Raw genomic sequence first — 15307 nt, forward strand, 5'->3', positions numbered from 1 at the left:
TTTTTTTTCCAATTGGTTTTCTTTCTTACAATTCAAGAATTGTAAGAGTTCTTTACCTGATCTGGATACAAGCTGTCCAGGGGGGAAACACCACTCTCCATCCTGCAGTGCTTTTCTTCTCTGTGTGTCCTATACACATCACTTCTGACATGTAAGGAGATTTCCCCTACACCGAGCAATTCTCTGTGATGTCAGCCAGGTGGCTTACACGTGGCTTACACAGGAACTTGGTCCGACACCCTGAGTAGTGTCAGATTCTACGGCCAAGGGCTCAGTCCTATAAAACCTTCCTGCCCTCTTCAGGCACCAGTAGTAAAAGTCTAACTTATACCATGCTTCACACTAACTACCTTAGTAGGTCTGTAGTATACTAACTGTACTTAGTAGGTCTCAACATCTACTCTTTTAGTTCCCCGTAAGCTGGCTAGAGCAGTTACAGTCTCAGAGAAACACTTTATGAAGGCAGTGATCTCCAGCCACTGGTCTAGGGACACGTTCAGGTCCACAAGGGTAGTAAGGTTGGAAACCACTGGTCTGCTGCCTCAGTTATAGCTCTGGTCCGTGGACCATTGTGCAGGACATGGACTGGTGTGCAGGTGTAAAAAGCCAAGGAAAGCTGTATTGATGGATGTGACAACCAGGACAGTGCTGAAACAGAAGAGATCTGTAGGCAAAGTTTGGAGGACAGAGTGTCCAGTCCCTCTCCAGTGAAACACTCTCCATCCCCTCCTCTGCACTTTCCATCTTCACTAACTAGAAAGTTCTTTCAACTCTACTGTTGGGTTTTGGTTGTTTTTCAACTCTGTTGGTTTTTGGGGAATGGGTGGGGGGGGCACACCTACAGGTGCTCAGGGGACCATATGCAGTGCCAGGGATAGAATTCGGGCATGCTAGGCAAGCACTCTCACCCCTGTGCTGTGTCTCTGTCCCTGTCCCATTTGTCCTATTGCATCTTCATGGGGGTTTATTACATAAGCCTTGCATAGTTCTGTTTGATTAGATCATTGACCTTTAAGAGTCGATCCAACCTCTGGGCCTCCTTCCCGACACAGCGGTGTGGGTGGGTGGGTAAGGCCAGAATGGTGCCTGAAAGGTCCACACCTCCATTGTGTGGTTGGTTTCCCTGGCAACCAACCCCTCTCCTTAGATGAGGTCCAAAAGTCACCTATACACGTGATCTGAGTTACCTTTGCTCTCAACACTCAGATAATCTCTAGGGTTTTAGGAGTTTCAGGGCTGAAAGCAATATTGGGTTTTTTTTGTTTTTAAAATTTTTTAAATTAATTTTTTGTCTTATTTATTTTCTCATTATAAACCTCAGCATCATGCAAGTCCCTTGTCAGAAAAGTGGTTTACAAATATTTTCTATCTGTAGTATGACTTTTTATTCTCTTTCACAGAGCAAAAACTATTAATTTGGTAAGATCCAATTCATCAGAAATTTCTCATATTTTGAGATTTCTCCATCCTAAGAAATTTTAATCTAACAAAAAAAAAAGGATTTTTCCTAGAGCAATATAGTTTCAGTTATTATACTTAGTTCTGCAGTTTATTTTTAATTTTTTCTTATCATGTGAGTTAAGGTTATAAAAGTTAATTTTGTTTTATTTTTCACATGTAGATAGAGGTGTCTGTGTTTATTGGTCTGTTTCTGGATCCTTGAACTAGCTTTGTTTTGTTGATCTTTTCATCTGTCTAGCCAAAAAACATTTTTTTATTTAAATTGTAGCTTTCTATTAAATCTTGTAAGCATGTAAATTCTCCAATGTTTTTTTTTCTCTTTCTCTTTTTATAAAATAGTCTTGTTGTTTTTGGGGCCTATTCATTTCCATACATTTCAGAATTTGTTTGGTAATATTAACAACGTTTGCTGGACTTTTGGGTGGGGGTTTTGAGTCGTACCTGGTGATGCTCAGAGGTTACTCCTGGCTCTGCGCTGAAGAGTTACCCCTGGCAGTGCTCAGGGGGCCATATGGGATGCCAGGGATCAAACCCAGGTTGGCCACTTGCAAGGTAAACACCCAACCTCTGGCCCTGTTTGCTGAGTTTTTTATTGGGATTACGTTTTGTTAATAAGGTCATTTGGAGGAAGTTGACATCTTTAATAATATTGAGAATGAGGAAAAAAATCTATTTAAGATTTATTTTTTGGGGTATTATCTTTTGCCAATATTCACTAAGCAATTTTATTCTTCTTTGGAAGTGCTAAGAATTTTGTGTTTTCTCAACTTCCCCTTATGTGAACAAGTAAAGATGCTTACCAAGCAGAATATAACCAACTCTTAGATTTGGTTCCTTGTTGTTGTTGTTTTTTTTAATGAGCAGGAGAAAAATGTCAAAGAAGGGAAATAACTTCACTACCCTAAGAAAGCCTTTATGCCTATTAAACTCTGGACAAGTCAGTGACATTATTTAGCTCATTTGAGTTCACCATCACAGAAAATTAACATCAGGACATAAAATTAACAATCATATAGACTGCTGTTTTTGTAGTGTCTGGGGGGAGTGTTTTGGGTTGTGCCTGGCAGTGCTCAGGGCTTACACCTGGATCTGTGTTCAGGTATCTTTCCTGGTGGTGTTCTAGGGACCATGTGGGGTGCCAGGAATCAAATGGTGTTTGGCTGCTTGCAAACACCTTACCCACTGTACTATCTCTCCAGACCAAGACTAGTACTTTTGAATGTATGGGCGTATGGTTTCTGGGGCCATCAGCTGGTACTGATGGTCCCAGAAGACTTGTGAGAAGTACAGCAACTTTGAGCGGGGTAAGCATCAGTCTGTTTACACATGCCCTCTCTCTAATCCTGCTAGAAGTTCACAAATGCTAAGACTTTGTGTTGTTTGGGGGCTGCACATAGCAATGCTCAGGGACTATTCCCTGCTTGGTGCTCAGGGGGCATTCCTGACAGTCAGCCCAGGTGTGCCACAAGAAAAACATGCTCTCTGCCCCTCTGCCCTAGGAGCTATGTCTCCGGTCCCTATCATGAACTATTTTTTTTAAAGAAGTGTATTTTTTTTGGCTTTTTGAGTCACACTGAGCGATGCTCAGGGATTATTCCTGGCTCTACACTCAGAAATTACTTCTGGTGGAGCATAGATGGACCATATGGGATGCCGGGAATTGAACACAGGTCAGCTGCGTGCAAGACAAATGCCCTATCCACTGTGCTATCATTCTGACCCCAGAAAGTGTATGTTTTGAGGGGCCAGGGTGGTAGTACAGCAGGTACGGTGCTTGCCCTGTATGTGGCCAACCCACGCTCAATCCCTGGTGCCCTGACAGCAATGATCCCAGAGCACAGAGCCAGAAACAAACAAACAAAAAAACCATTTCAAAAATGTGTATTTTGAGGTATAATTGATAATCAAAAGTGGGTCTTTACTCATAGGTTTTTTTTTAAGCCTCAGAATTTTCTTTGTTCCTTAGTTTGGAACACCTGGAGTGATGTGTATGAGACATTTTTCTTTCCAAAAGATAAATTTCCAGTTTTATCATGAGAAAGAGAAGTACAGGGGCCAGTTACAAAGCTCTTGTAGTTTATAGAGAAGTGAAATCCATGAAACTTGAATAAGGGGACAATAGGAAGGGTGTAATCACACATGACTCATTCTTCAAAATGTTTTGACTTATTCAGTGGTCAGTACAGGACTCTCACAGTCTGTCTTGTGGTGGTGTAAATCAGAGCTTCTAAAATCCCCCACTTACGGTCACATCTTGTTAGAAACACTTTGGCTTCTCTACACATTTGTTGCTTCTTTTGTTTTCATTTTTGTTTGGGGGCCCATTCCTGGTGATGCTCAGGGCTTACTCCTGGCTCTGAACTCAGGAATCACCCCTGGCAGGGCTGGGAGGACCATATGGGATGTTGGGGATCAAACCCAGGTCGGCCATGTGCCAGGCAAGCACCCTACCTGCTGTACTGACCCTCTGACCCCTTCTTACACTAAGGGTTTTGGATTCATAGTTGATGTTATATCATCAGAAACCCTTTACTGTCGCCTGATTTGCTGGGACCCACAGTTGAAGCAGCTAGGATGTAAACAGCAGCTGGGGCTCGGGGATGTGCTTGCCTGCCTGTGGACAGGAGGTTGTAGATGTGATCCTCATCACTGCCCCACCTCACTGTCCACTGTGCCACCCCCTGTGAGCACTTCAGCCAAGTGTGTGCGGTGAGCACTGCCTCCAGTTATGGACGTTGCAACAACAAAGGGAGAGGAAGAGGAAAAAATGAAATTGGATGTCAAGCAGTAGTTAGAAACAGATACCTCTCATCAATCTATAGTTAGAAACAGATACATTTTAAGATTATCTTTTAAAATGTATAAATGGGGCCAGAGAGCAAGAATAGGGGTAAGGCACTTACCTTGCTTGTGTCAGGCTGGGTTCAATCTTCGATGCCACACATGGTCCCCTAAGCACCGCCTGGAGTGATCCCCGAGCACAAAGCCAGGAGTAAGCCCTGAGCACTAATGAGTGTTGTCCCCCTGCTGCCTCCAAAATGTGCAGATGACAGCTACATCCTAAATGCCAAATTGAAATACCTCTATGCTGTTTTAACTTGTGGAGATTCATTTTGATCCCAGGTTAGCAGTGGTGTGACATATGAACTGTTGGTGGGAGCAAAAGAGGGAATCTTAAATCTAGCGTATTTTTGTTTTGATTTTCTAAATTAAGGATGTCAGGCAAAGAGATTGGAGAAGAAACCCTTGGTTTGTTGGGACTGTGATAAGAAGCCCTCGGTTTATTGGACTGTTTATTGGGTCTGTGACTAAGATGTGCTTCGATAGAGCACCTGCGCCAGGCTCGCTGGAGATCAGGAGCTTCTCGAGCGAGTGTGAGCAGGGCGAGTTCATTGGAATTTTTGTTTGTTTGGGGGCCACACCTGGCGATGTTCAGGGCTTACTCCTGGCTCTGAACTCGGGCTTATTCCTAGCAAACTCAGGGGAACATGGGGATTTCTGGGCATTGAACTCAGATCAACCAATGCAAGACAAGCGCCTTAACCTCTGTACTATTTCTCTGGCCCCCATATGGAGTTATTGGCACCACAACAAATGTGTGCAAGATCCCATGTAATGCCACCAGGTCTGTGACCCTTCAGTCTTAACAACAGCAAAATTAAGTGGGGGAATTTTTTTTTTTGGCGGGGGGAGCGGGAGGGCCACATCTGGTGGTCCTCAAGGGTTCCTTCTGGTTCTGCACTAAGGGATCACTCCTGACTGTTCAGGGGACCATACAGGATGCAAGGATCGAACCTGGGTTAGCTGTGTGCAAGGCAAGTGCCCTACCCACTGTGCTATCACTCCAGCCCCAGGAAGAAATGTTTAAAAGAAGTTTATTGTCATCATTTTTCACTGACTGGTCTTAGTACAAACAGAGATCTTGTAGTTACTATAAATGAGCTCTGCTTTTAGGATTCTGTGCTGAAAGAAAAAGTGAGTGTGAAATAGATGAAATTCTGTTGTTTAAAATTGTCACAATATTGTCATAAATAAAGTTACAAGCTAAATGATGAACTGATACCAGAATCATGCCCATCTTTAATAGGAATTTTATAGTAAATGAAGCAACTGTTTCTCTTTTCCTCTCCCTCTTTCCCCCTCTCTCCCTCCCTCCCTCCCTCCCTCCCTCTTCCCTCTCTCTCTCTCTCTCTCTCTCTCTCTCTCCTCTTTTATTTTGGGGCCACATTGGGTGGTGCTCAATCCTGATAGTGCTCGGGGACAGTGTGATTGAACCTTGGTCTGCCGTTGCAAGGCAAGTGCCCTCTCTGCTGTACTATCTCTTACCCTGGGTTTTTGTTACAGCCAGCCCTCCTCGATTTGTGACCGTAGAAGAACTTCTAGAGACAGTAAAAGGAATGACTAACATGGCTCTTGCTCATGAAATTGTAGTAAATGGAGACTTTCAGATTAAACCAGTTGATTTACCGGAAAACAGGTAAGGTGGTCAGCTGATTTGGCCAAACACTGCCAGTTTTGGAAATGTTTCCTTTACCTGATGTCAAAATGCTCAATTTTCTTTTTGCATGTTGTTGCTAGAAACTATCCCTAGCCCAGGAATTAGTAGAGTTTTAAAATGTATCTCAGGCTAGAGAGATGGTATAGCAGAAAGGGCCCTTGCCTTGTAATGACTGACCTGGGTTTGATCCCTGGTATCCCATATGGTTCCCTGAGCCTGCCAAGAGAGTGATCTCGAGTGGAAAGCCAGAAATAAACTCTGAGCACATCCAGGTATGGCCCCAAGGCACACACATACATACATACATACATATATATATATACATATATATGTGTGTGTGTATATATATATATACACACACACATATCACTGTATCACTGTCATCCCATTGCTCATCGATTTGCTCAAGTGGGCATCAGTAACATCTCCATTGTGAGACTGGTCTTACTATTTTTGGCATCTATAAAATATAATTTTAATATAATCAAATAATTTAATAATAAGATAATTCATTTAAATATTTATTTACCAATGTTTATAATTATTTAATTAAATAGTTTAATCACTGTCACTGTATCACTGTCATCCCATTGCTCATCGATTTGCTCGAGTGGGCACCAGTAACGTCTCCATTTGAGACTAGTTGTTACTGTTTTGGCATATCAAATACGCCACAGGGAGCTTGCTAGGCTCTGCCGTGCGGGCAAGATACTCTATAGCTTGCCGGGCTCTCCAAGAGGGGCAGAGGAATTGAACTCGGATCGGGCCGCCTGAAAGGCGAACGCCCAACCGCTGTGCTATCGCTCCAGCGCAAATAGTTTAATATTAAATTTTAATTGTAATCAGATATTAAATATTATTTAAAATAGTTAAATATTACATTTAAGTTAAACATTTACTACTTAGTATTACCTTTTTAGTATTTATTTTAGTATTTTAAATAATAATTTAATAATATTAACATATTTTAAATATATCTTAAAACTATCTCAGAAACTCTAATACAATGTAAATAAAAAGTCTTGAGCTGTCCTGTATAAATCTACTTTTCTTTTTTTGCCGTGTTAGGGGGTTTTTTTGTTTGGGGGACACACCTGGTGATCCTGGTGATATCCAGGGGTTACTCATGGGTCTGTACTCAGGAATTACTCCTGATGATGCACAAGGGACCACATGGGGTGCTGGGGATCAAACCCAAATTGGCCACATGTAAGACAAACACCCTACCTGCTGTACTACCTCTCCGGCCCCTGGAAATCATACTTAATTTTTTAAAAAAATTTTGGCTTTTTCCCCTGTGGAGAAGTTTGTGCTCTCTTTTAAACAAGTTTCTCTCTCTCCCTTCCTCACCCCTTGCATTTCTCTAAATTTCATTTAGTAACAGCTAGCTTGCTTCACTAAATATTAATTCAAAAAAGAAAAAGGTTAAAATTTTAATTAATTTTTGGGCCATACCCTGCAGTGTTCAGGACATACTTCTGGCTCTGTGCTCAGAGATCACTCCTGGCAGTGATCGGGGGACTGTATGGGGTGCCAGGCTCTGAACTGGGTCAGCCGGGTGCAAGGCAAACACCTTTCTCACTGTACTCTTTCTGGCCCACCTGTGGGAATCTTGTATGTCAGCTTCTTCCGGCTCTGCAGGATTTAGCCGCTTTATCTCGTGTTTTTATTTTATTCATCCTTTGTACTGACTCTGTAGAGTAGTTGCTGGCTTGTGTGTTCTTTACAGGATTGTAAACTACAAAGACAGGACTATGGGTTTTTCTCTGTGTCCCTACCACCTGGTTATATACGTTGAATCTAAAACACTTTATTAAAAGAGACAAGAGAAAAAAAAATAAAACAGTCTGTAAGATGTGCCTGTTAAAACATATTGTCATAAGAAAGATGTTGTAATTGTTAACTACTGTAACTGGAAAAATATCTTGGAAAAAAATCATGGGCTGCAAAGGTAGTTCAAGCCAAAGGCCTCCTGCCGAGCATGGACAAGGCCCTGAATTCAGTCCCCGGGCACCATATCCCAACCCCCGAGCACTGCTAGATGGAGCCCTGAGAAATGACATGGAAAACACTGGGAGTCTATCACAAAGAAGGAGTGGCTGCTGTGTTGGCAAGCTAGAATGTTCTGGCATGAGTTTCCTGAATATGAGTATGAATATTACTTAGATGTTCTGCAAAGGATATATTTTCACATTAATAACATTAATAGTGGAGAATTGCTTGTTTTGCTTTCATGAATCAAAATTAGTTTTAATGAGCTGTTTTAAGTTGTTTGATAACTAACCACTAATCAATTGTCCCATACATCATATAAAAATAGAGATCTTGGCGCAGAGGGCACAGCTGGCAATGCTCAGGGGCTACTCCTAGCTCAGTTCTTGGGGGTCCCTCCTGGTAGTGCCCAGGGGTCAAACCTCAGCCTCCTGCAGGGAAGCATGTGCTCCAGACCTTTAAGTGATCCCTACAGTTGGAAAATAGAATGTTTTTAGAGAATTAAAATCCTTCAGCCTATATACATGTTGAATTGTTACCCCAAATAATTTGTTACCCTAAATATCTTAGGAAGTTTGCCTGTGGCAGGGAATGATACTATTCACTATCTAAATACCTGTATAAACATTGTATAGTGTTTTGTATCATGATTTTTTTACATAACTGCTGTTAATTACACTTGTGTCTTCTATCAAATTAGTTAAAAGTTATTCTTTCCAGTGGTATGCTTACTGAAATAAGTTCATAACTAAAAATAAGGTATGTGATTGCTTTTGCTATTTCTAAAAAATCGTTTTTTCACCCAACTTATTTGAAAATTTTCTCACCCTAAATACATAAAATTTGTGCTTTTGAAAGTGATTTGTCATCCACATAGTTTCCTTTTTTTCTTTTTTCTTTTTTCATTTACCCCCAGCTTAAAGAAAAGAGTAAAGGATATTGTCCATAAGGCATTTTGGGATTGCTTGAGTCACCAGTTAAGTGAAGACCCCCCGACCTATGACCACGCCATCAAACTTGTTGGAGAGATCAAAGAGGTGAGGAGAGCAAAGGGAAGGCTTCTCTGGTGTGTGCTATAGGTGGATCTGTGTGTTTGGGGGCCACACCTGGCAGTGCTTAGGGTTGCCCTGGCTCTGTGCCAAGCACACTTCTGCAGAGGGGGGGGCATGCTAAATGGGGTGCCAGGAGTCCAGCCGGGTCGGCCACGTCCTGGGCCAGCACCTTGCCTGCCCTGCTTGCCTCCCTGGCCCCTGTAAGCACTCCTCAGCCCTCCTTTGTTACTGTGCCAGGAGACTCAATAATTGAAGATCTGATTACATTTAACCTTGGGACTCTGTGCTGGGTTGGCCATTCCGAAGTCAAGTGGTAAAGCCTTGGGGAAGGCTCTGAAAGACTCTGGTCAAGGAGAGAAAGGTTCTCATTACAAACGTGTATTGCAAAGGCTGTGAATAAATGAGAGGCTCCGTACACCTAGTTTGCATGACGACTCTATCATGATCTGGTTTTTGTTTTTTAAAGTGAAAAATGGGGGTTTTATTTAGAATTTTTGAGGGAAAGGGGGAAGGGAAAGAGAGAGTAACATGCTCAAGAAACAGGGTAGGGGGCTGGAGCGATAGTCCAGTGGGGAGGAGGGCATTTGCCTTGCACTCAGCGCACCCGGGTTCAATCCCTGGCATCCCATGTGTCCCCCCCTCCCCCAGCACTGTCAGGAATAATTCCTGAGCACAAAGCCAGGAGTAACCCCTGAGCATTGCCAGGTGTGACCCCTCCAAAGAAGCAAAAAAAAGCAAGAAAGAAAGAAAGAAAGAAAGAAAGAAAGAAAGAGAGAGAGAGAGAGAGAGAGAGAGAAAGAAAGAAAGAAAGAAAGAAAGAAAGAAAGAAAGAAAGAAAGAAAGAAAGAAAGAAAGAAAGAAAGAAAGAAAGAAAGAAAGAAAGAAAGAAAGAAAGATTTTTCCAGAGGCAGAAAGAGCCCCTGTACACATCCCAGTGTTCAAGTGTGAAAGTGTGAAAGTACATGGGAAGAGAGGGGTAATGCAGGCAGCACATGCTCGGCAACAACACACAGGCATAGGCAGCACATGGGCTTAAGGTTCAACAGGGAAGGACAGACTGTGAGCACACATTTGAACCAAACATAAAAGATAATTTAACCTTGAGCCACTAACGTAAGTGATGGCGGTGGTGATGAGTTTCGGAGTGGGCTTTAGTTACTGTAGCACTGTCGTCCAGCTGTTCATCGATTTGCTCGATTGGGCATCACGTTTCCACTGTGAGACTTGTTACTGTTTTTGGCATATCGAATACTCTATGGGTAGCTTGCCAGGCTCTGCCGTGCAGGCGGGATACTCTCGGTAGCTTGCCGGGCTCTCCGAGAGGGACGGAGGAATTGAACCCAGGTCAGTCAAGGCAAATGCCCTCCCCTCTGTGCTGTCGCTCCAGTCCACATTAGTTACTACTGTATGGCAAATCATGGCGATGTAATGGCAAGAAACAGTGTCATCTCAAACTCTGTGTCTGTTAGGAACTCAGAAGCATCTCTGCCAGAACCTGGCCTTTGGTTCTAAGGAAGTTAGGTTGCTAGTAGCTCCAGAGACAACTCAAAAGTTTTTGTTGTTGAGTTTTTTTTTTAACACTTAACAGTCTAGAGAGACTCTCTGTGAGCTCTTAGTGGCTCAGTTTAGAAGATCAGCAAAATGGCCTTCTGGGAGTTAGGCTGCGGAGTTAGGCAAAAACTCTCTGGGACTCGCTTAGAAGATCATATGGCAGGCCTTCCAGTATACCCTTGGTCACATCAGAAGTCCCAGGTCCAATCCTCACTCCAGGGAAAAGGAACAGAGAACATTTTGCTGGGTGGAGGGCTCGGCAAGCACCTTAATCTCTCTAGCCCAGGTTTATGTTTTTAGAAGCATGGTTAAATAAAGCAAAAATTATTTCACAAAATATAGGTGATTGGTAAAATTTTTCATAGGTCTGGACACATTCAATTTGGCCAAGAAATTAGTTTAGTCCTTGGGGGGCGCATTAGAAGGTGGGACTGTTTTTTGCAGTGTTCTACCAAAGGCATGACTGTGGAGATAGATATCAGCGCTCCCAGGATCACGTTAATGAACCGAGTTTTCCTTGTCTTGGCCTGGAGCGCCTTCATGCTAAACTCCTGCCCTTTGGGGCAGTCCCCTCTCACTTTTAGAAGTTTTTCCTTGTTGGCACATTCCATTCTGGAATCGCTCCACATCCCAGCTTGGGCTATGTCACTCCTTTCTTTTTCTTTATGGCATTCCCTGGGGCCTAGGGGGGCTGGAAACGAGCTTTTGGGAAATAATAAAATTTAAGAAAATGGTGCATCCCTGAAGTAGCCCAAAGGCAGGAAGGACTACATGCCTTTGAAATGCAAATCCTGAGCTCTTTGGATAAACTGAGGCATCACCTAAGGCAAAAACCTGAGGCCCCATTAAGAGTCCCCACCAGGGTAGACCCCTCAGGGAAGGAGAACCTACTGGAGAGTCTAAAAACTTCTATATCCCCCACCCCCCCAGAGGTAGGAGAGTTGGTACAGGGCAATTCCTGGCATCACCATTAGTAATTCCTGAGCATAGAGCCTGGAGTAACACCAGAGCATTGCTGGGTGTGGCCCCACAACCCCAAATAAATAAATAACTATCCTGGTAAGAAGGTGAAAGGACCAGCAGCAGCGCAAGGGTTTTCCATGACTGCAGCCAGATTGATTTTTTTTTTTTGGAGGGGAGGGGTCACACCCTGTGATGCACAGGTGTTACTCCTGGCTCTGCACTCAGGAATTACTCCTGGCAGTGCTCGGTGGACCATATGGGATGCTGGGAATCGAACCCGGGTTGGCCGCATGCAAGGCAAACACCCTACCCGCTGTGCTATTGCTCCGGCTCCCTGATTGATTTTTATGTATGTGGAGATCTCCAGACATGACAGTTTGGGGGAATTGTGTATAATCTCCCCGAGTTCTCTTTTGAACTCTCTCTCTCTCTCTCTCTCTCTCTCTCTCTCTCTCTCTCTCTCTCTCTCTCTCTCTCACCCTCCCTCCCTCTCCTCTCTTTGAATCTTTTCTAAATTCTCTTCTGTGAGGGAAGGCAAGGGACCTAGACACCCGTGCCGAGGTGAGGACTGATTTACCTTTGCTGCAACGGGCAATTCCTCGCTCCAGCCTGAACCCACAGCCCCCCCAGGAATGCGGGTGGTGGGATCATTCCCCACGCTGTGCAGAATAAGTGGATTTCAGATGCAGCTCAATGGGCTGCCTCTTGGGACTGGGGGCCGTGCGTAGTTGTGCACGGTAGGTGCTCAGGGCGGTCTTTACCAGTCCTGACCCACTCCAGGCGTTTGATTGGCCACGGCGGGCCGAGCAGATAGATGGAAGCAACCGTTTTCTCAAAGCAGCACCCCTCACTCTCCTCTCTACCAAGCCACCTGTGACAAATGGAAGATGGAGTAGCTCATTGGATTCCCAAGCATGATTTCTGTAGATTTATTCAATAATCACTGTATCGCTGTCATCCTGTTGTTCACCGATTTGCTCCAGTGGGCACCAGTAATGTCTCCATTGTGAGACTTGTTACTGTTTTTGGCATATTAAATACGCCATGGGGAGCTTGCCAGGCTCTGCCACGCCGGCGGGATATTCTTGGTAGCTTGCCGGGCTCTCTGAGAGGGACAGAGGAATCAAACCCGGGTCGGCCGTGTGCAAGGCAAACGCCCTACCCACGGTGCTGTCGCTCCAGTCCTTGTTCAATAAGAGGTTAAATGAAATACGTGAAACATTACAGTAGCTGCTGGCAAACCTTTCTGTGGAGAGTTGTAAATTCTAAGAGGAAAGAATGTCTGACTCAAACCCTGTGATTCAACCTGGCTTTGCTGTCTTCCAGACTCTCTTATCTTTCTTGCTGCCTGGCCACACTAGACTGAGAAACCAGATAACAGAAGTCTTGGATCTGGATCTGATAAAGCAGGAGGCCGAGAATGGGGCCTTGGACATTTCCAAGCTGGCAGAATTCATTATTGGCATGATGGGGACACTGTGTGCACCTGTTCGAGATGAGGAAGTTAATAAACTGAAGGACATTCAGGAAATAGTGCCCCTTTTCAGGTATGGGGGTTATGTTAATCACCTGGGGCGTGCCTACAGTACAGAGCCTGGTGTTTTTCTTAGTGATTTTGGGGGTCCTGGGGGTGGGGGTGAGGGTGGGTCACACTTGGCAGTGGTCAGGGGCTACACTCCTGCCTCAAGGCTTGGGGGTTGTTCCCACAAGAGGGATTGAACCCAGATTTCCTGCATGCAAATCATGTGTGCTCTGTCCATGGGTCTCTCTCTCTCTCTCTCTCTCTCTCTCTCTCTCTCTCTCTCTCTCTCTCTCTCTCTCTTTCTTTCTCTCTCCAGCCTCACAGTCTATTTGCAGCTTTAAATTTCCTTAAGTTTAGGTACTCTTGCATTTAAAAAATATCGATATGTAGAAGGAAAATACTGACCTGTCATCCTGTTGCTCATTGATTTGTTCGAGCGGGCACCAGTAACGTATCCATTGTGAGACTTGTTACTGTTTTTGGCATATCGAATACGCCATGGGTAGCTTGCCAGGCACTGCCTTGTGGGCGCGATACTCTCGGTAGCTTGCCGGGCTCTCCGGGAGGGGCGGAGGAATCGAACACTGGTCGGCTGCATGAAAGGCGAATGCCCTCCCCGCTGTGCTATCACTCCAGCCATGCTTTTATATTCCAGGGCACAGTTCATATGGTTCTGTTTCTATAGGAATGCATGTATGTATTGTGGGGCTACTCCTGGGGTCCTGGGGGGCCAGCAGGGCCACACATGGCAGTGCTCAGAGAATCTGCATGCTGTGGCTATTACCCAAAGGATGTCACATATGGCACACTTGCAGGGCTCTACCGCCTGAGTCATATCCATGGCTCATTTTATTTCTCAATACTTTATTATTTTTTGGTTTGGTTTTGATTTGGGGCCACATCTGTCAGTGCTCAGGGCTTACCGCTGGCTCTGCACTCAGGATCACTCCTGGCAGACTTGGGGAACCATATGCAGTGCCGGAGATTGAACCTCAGTTTTCTGTGTGCAAGGCAAGCATCCTACCTGCTGTACTATTGCTCCAGTCCTCTCAACATTTTATTTTATTTTATTTTATTTTTTATTGAATCACTGTGAGATACAATTACAAATCTTCATGTATGAGATTCAGCCACACAATGATCGAACACCCATCCCTTCACCAGTGCATATTTTCCAGCACCAATGTCCCCAGTATCTCCCCCCCTACCCATGCCAGTCCTCACCCTGCCTCTAGGACAGTCAATTTCCCCAGTACACTCTCTCTCTACTTTTGGGCATTATATTTTGCTCGAATTTTCCCATCACCATTCAAGCCTGCCTGCCAGGGGCAGGCACTAGATAATTTATTTTCCATCACTCATTTTGGATGTCATGAGAGGTTGTGTGGCCATAAAAGCGACCATGCGCTTCTGGAATTCTAGATTGGAAATGGTTGGGTTCCAGAGACATCTCTGTAGGGCATCAGTTGGTTTTGGGATTCAACTGGGAGTCTCTGGACCAGGGCTGTTGATGCGGTAAGTTGACACCTGGAGGCAGATTTTGGGTGAGACAGCAAGGCCGCCAAGGGAGCCAGGAGCCAGGGAGGGACAGCCCGGCGCCTCTGCCGTCATGTGGCATGGGGGTTTAGTCCTGGAACCCGCACACCTGGGCCTTGCTTATGGAAGCTCTTGATTGCCGGGATTCCATCTGGAATAGGCGGGAGAGCGCACCTGCTCTATCTGGGGTGCCCCCGTGAAATTGGCTTGGTATGGGGTCCCCAGATATCTCTGGCGCTGTGGTGTCTTCTGGGACTCGCTGCTGTATCTCTGGACCAGGGCTGTTAGCATGCTAAAATGGCCCCTCTTGACATTTTAAAAAATATTACAGAAAAGTTGAAAAAAATGGCATGAGTATGCAGTGTCTTTTACATAAATCTAATAGTTTTGAACAATTTTGTCAAGTTGCTTTGTCTTTTACTCTATCTGTGATTGTGTATGTATGGGTATAAGTATACATAGGAAGATGTATTTCCCCCTGAGATTCTGAGGATTAGTGGTAGACATGGTGATACATCATCCCTAAATATTTTAGCAAATACCTCCTATGAATGGGAACATTCCCTTACATTACTAAAATTTTAAAAGAAAGACATTTCAGGGGCTGGAGCAATAGCACAGCGGGTAGGGCATTTGCCTTGCATGCAGCCGAGCCGGGTTCGATTCCCAGCATCCCATATGGTCCCCTGAGCACCGCCAGGAGTAATTCTTGAGTTCAGAGCCAGGAGTAAC

General features: G+C 44.5%; 1 protein-coding gene across 1 annotated transcript in view; it reads left to right on the forward strand.

Moving 5' to 3' along the window:
* TCP11L1 (t-complex 11 like 1) overlaps nt 1-15307 on the forward strand; it is a 48737-nt gene that overhangs the window by 14200 nt on the left and 19230 nt on the right. The window contains exons 3-5 of the mRNA XM_004607886.2: nt 5806-5938; nt 8868-8988; nt 12844-13064. Of these exons, the coding sequence (XP_004607943.2) occupies nt 5806-5938; nt 8868-8988; nt 12844-13064 (475 nt within the window). The remainder of the gene's footprint in view (nt 1-5805; nt 5939-8867; nt 8989-12843; nt 13065-15307) is intronic.

This window comes from Sorex araneus, chromosome 6 (assembly GCF_027595985.1).
Source record: "Sorex araneus isolate mSorAra2 chromosome 6, mSorAra2.pri, whole genome shotgun sequence".
Taxonomy (NCBI): Eukaryota; Metazoa; Chordata; class Mammalia; order Eulipotyphla; family Soricidae; genus Sorex; species Sorex araneus.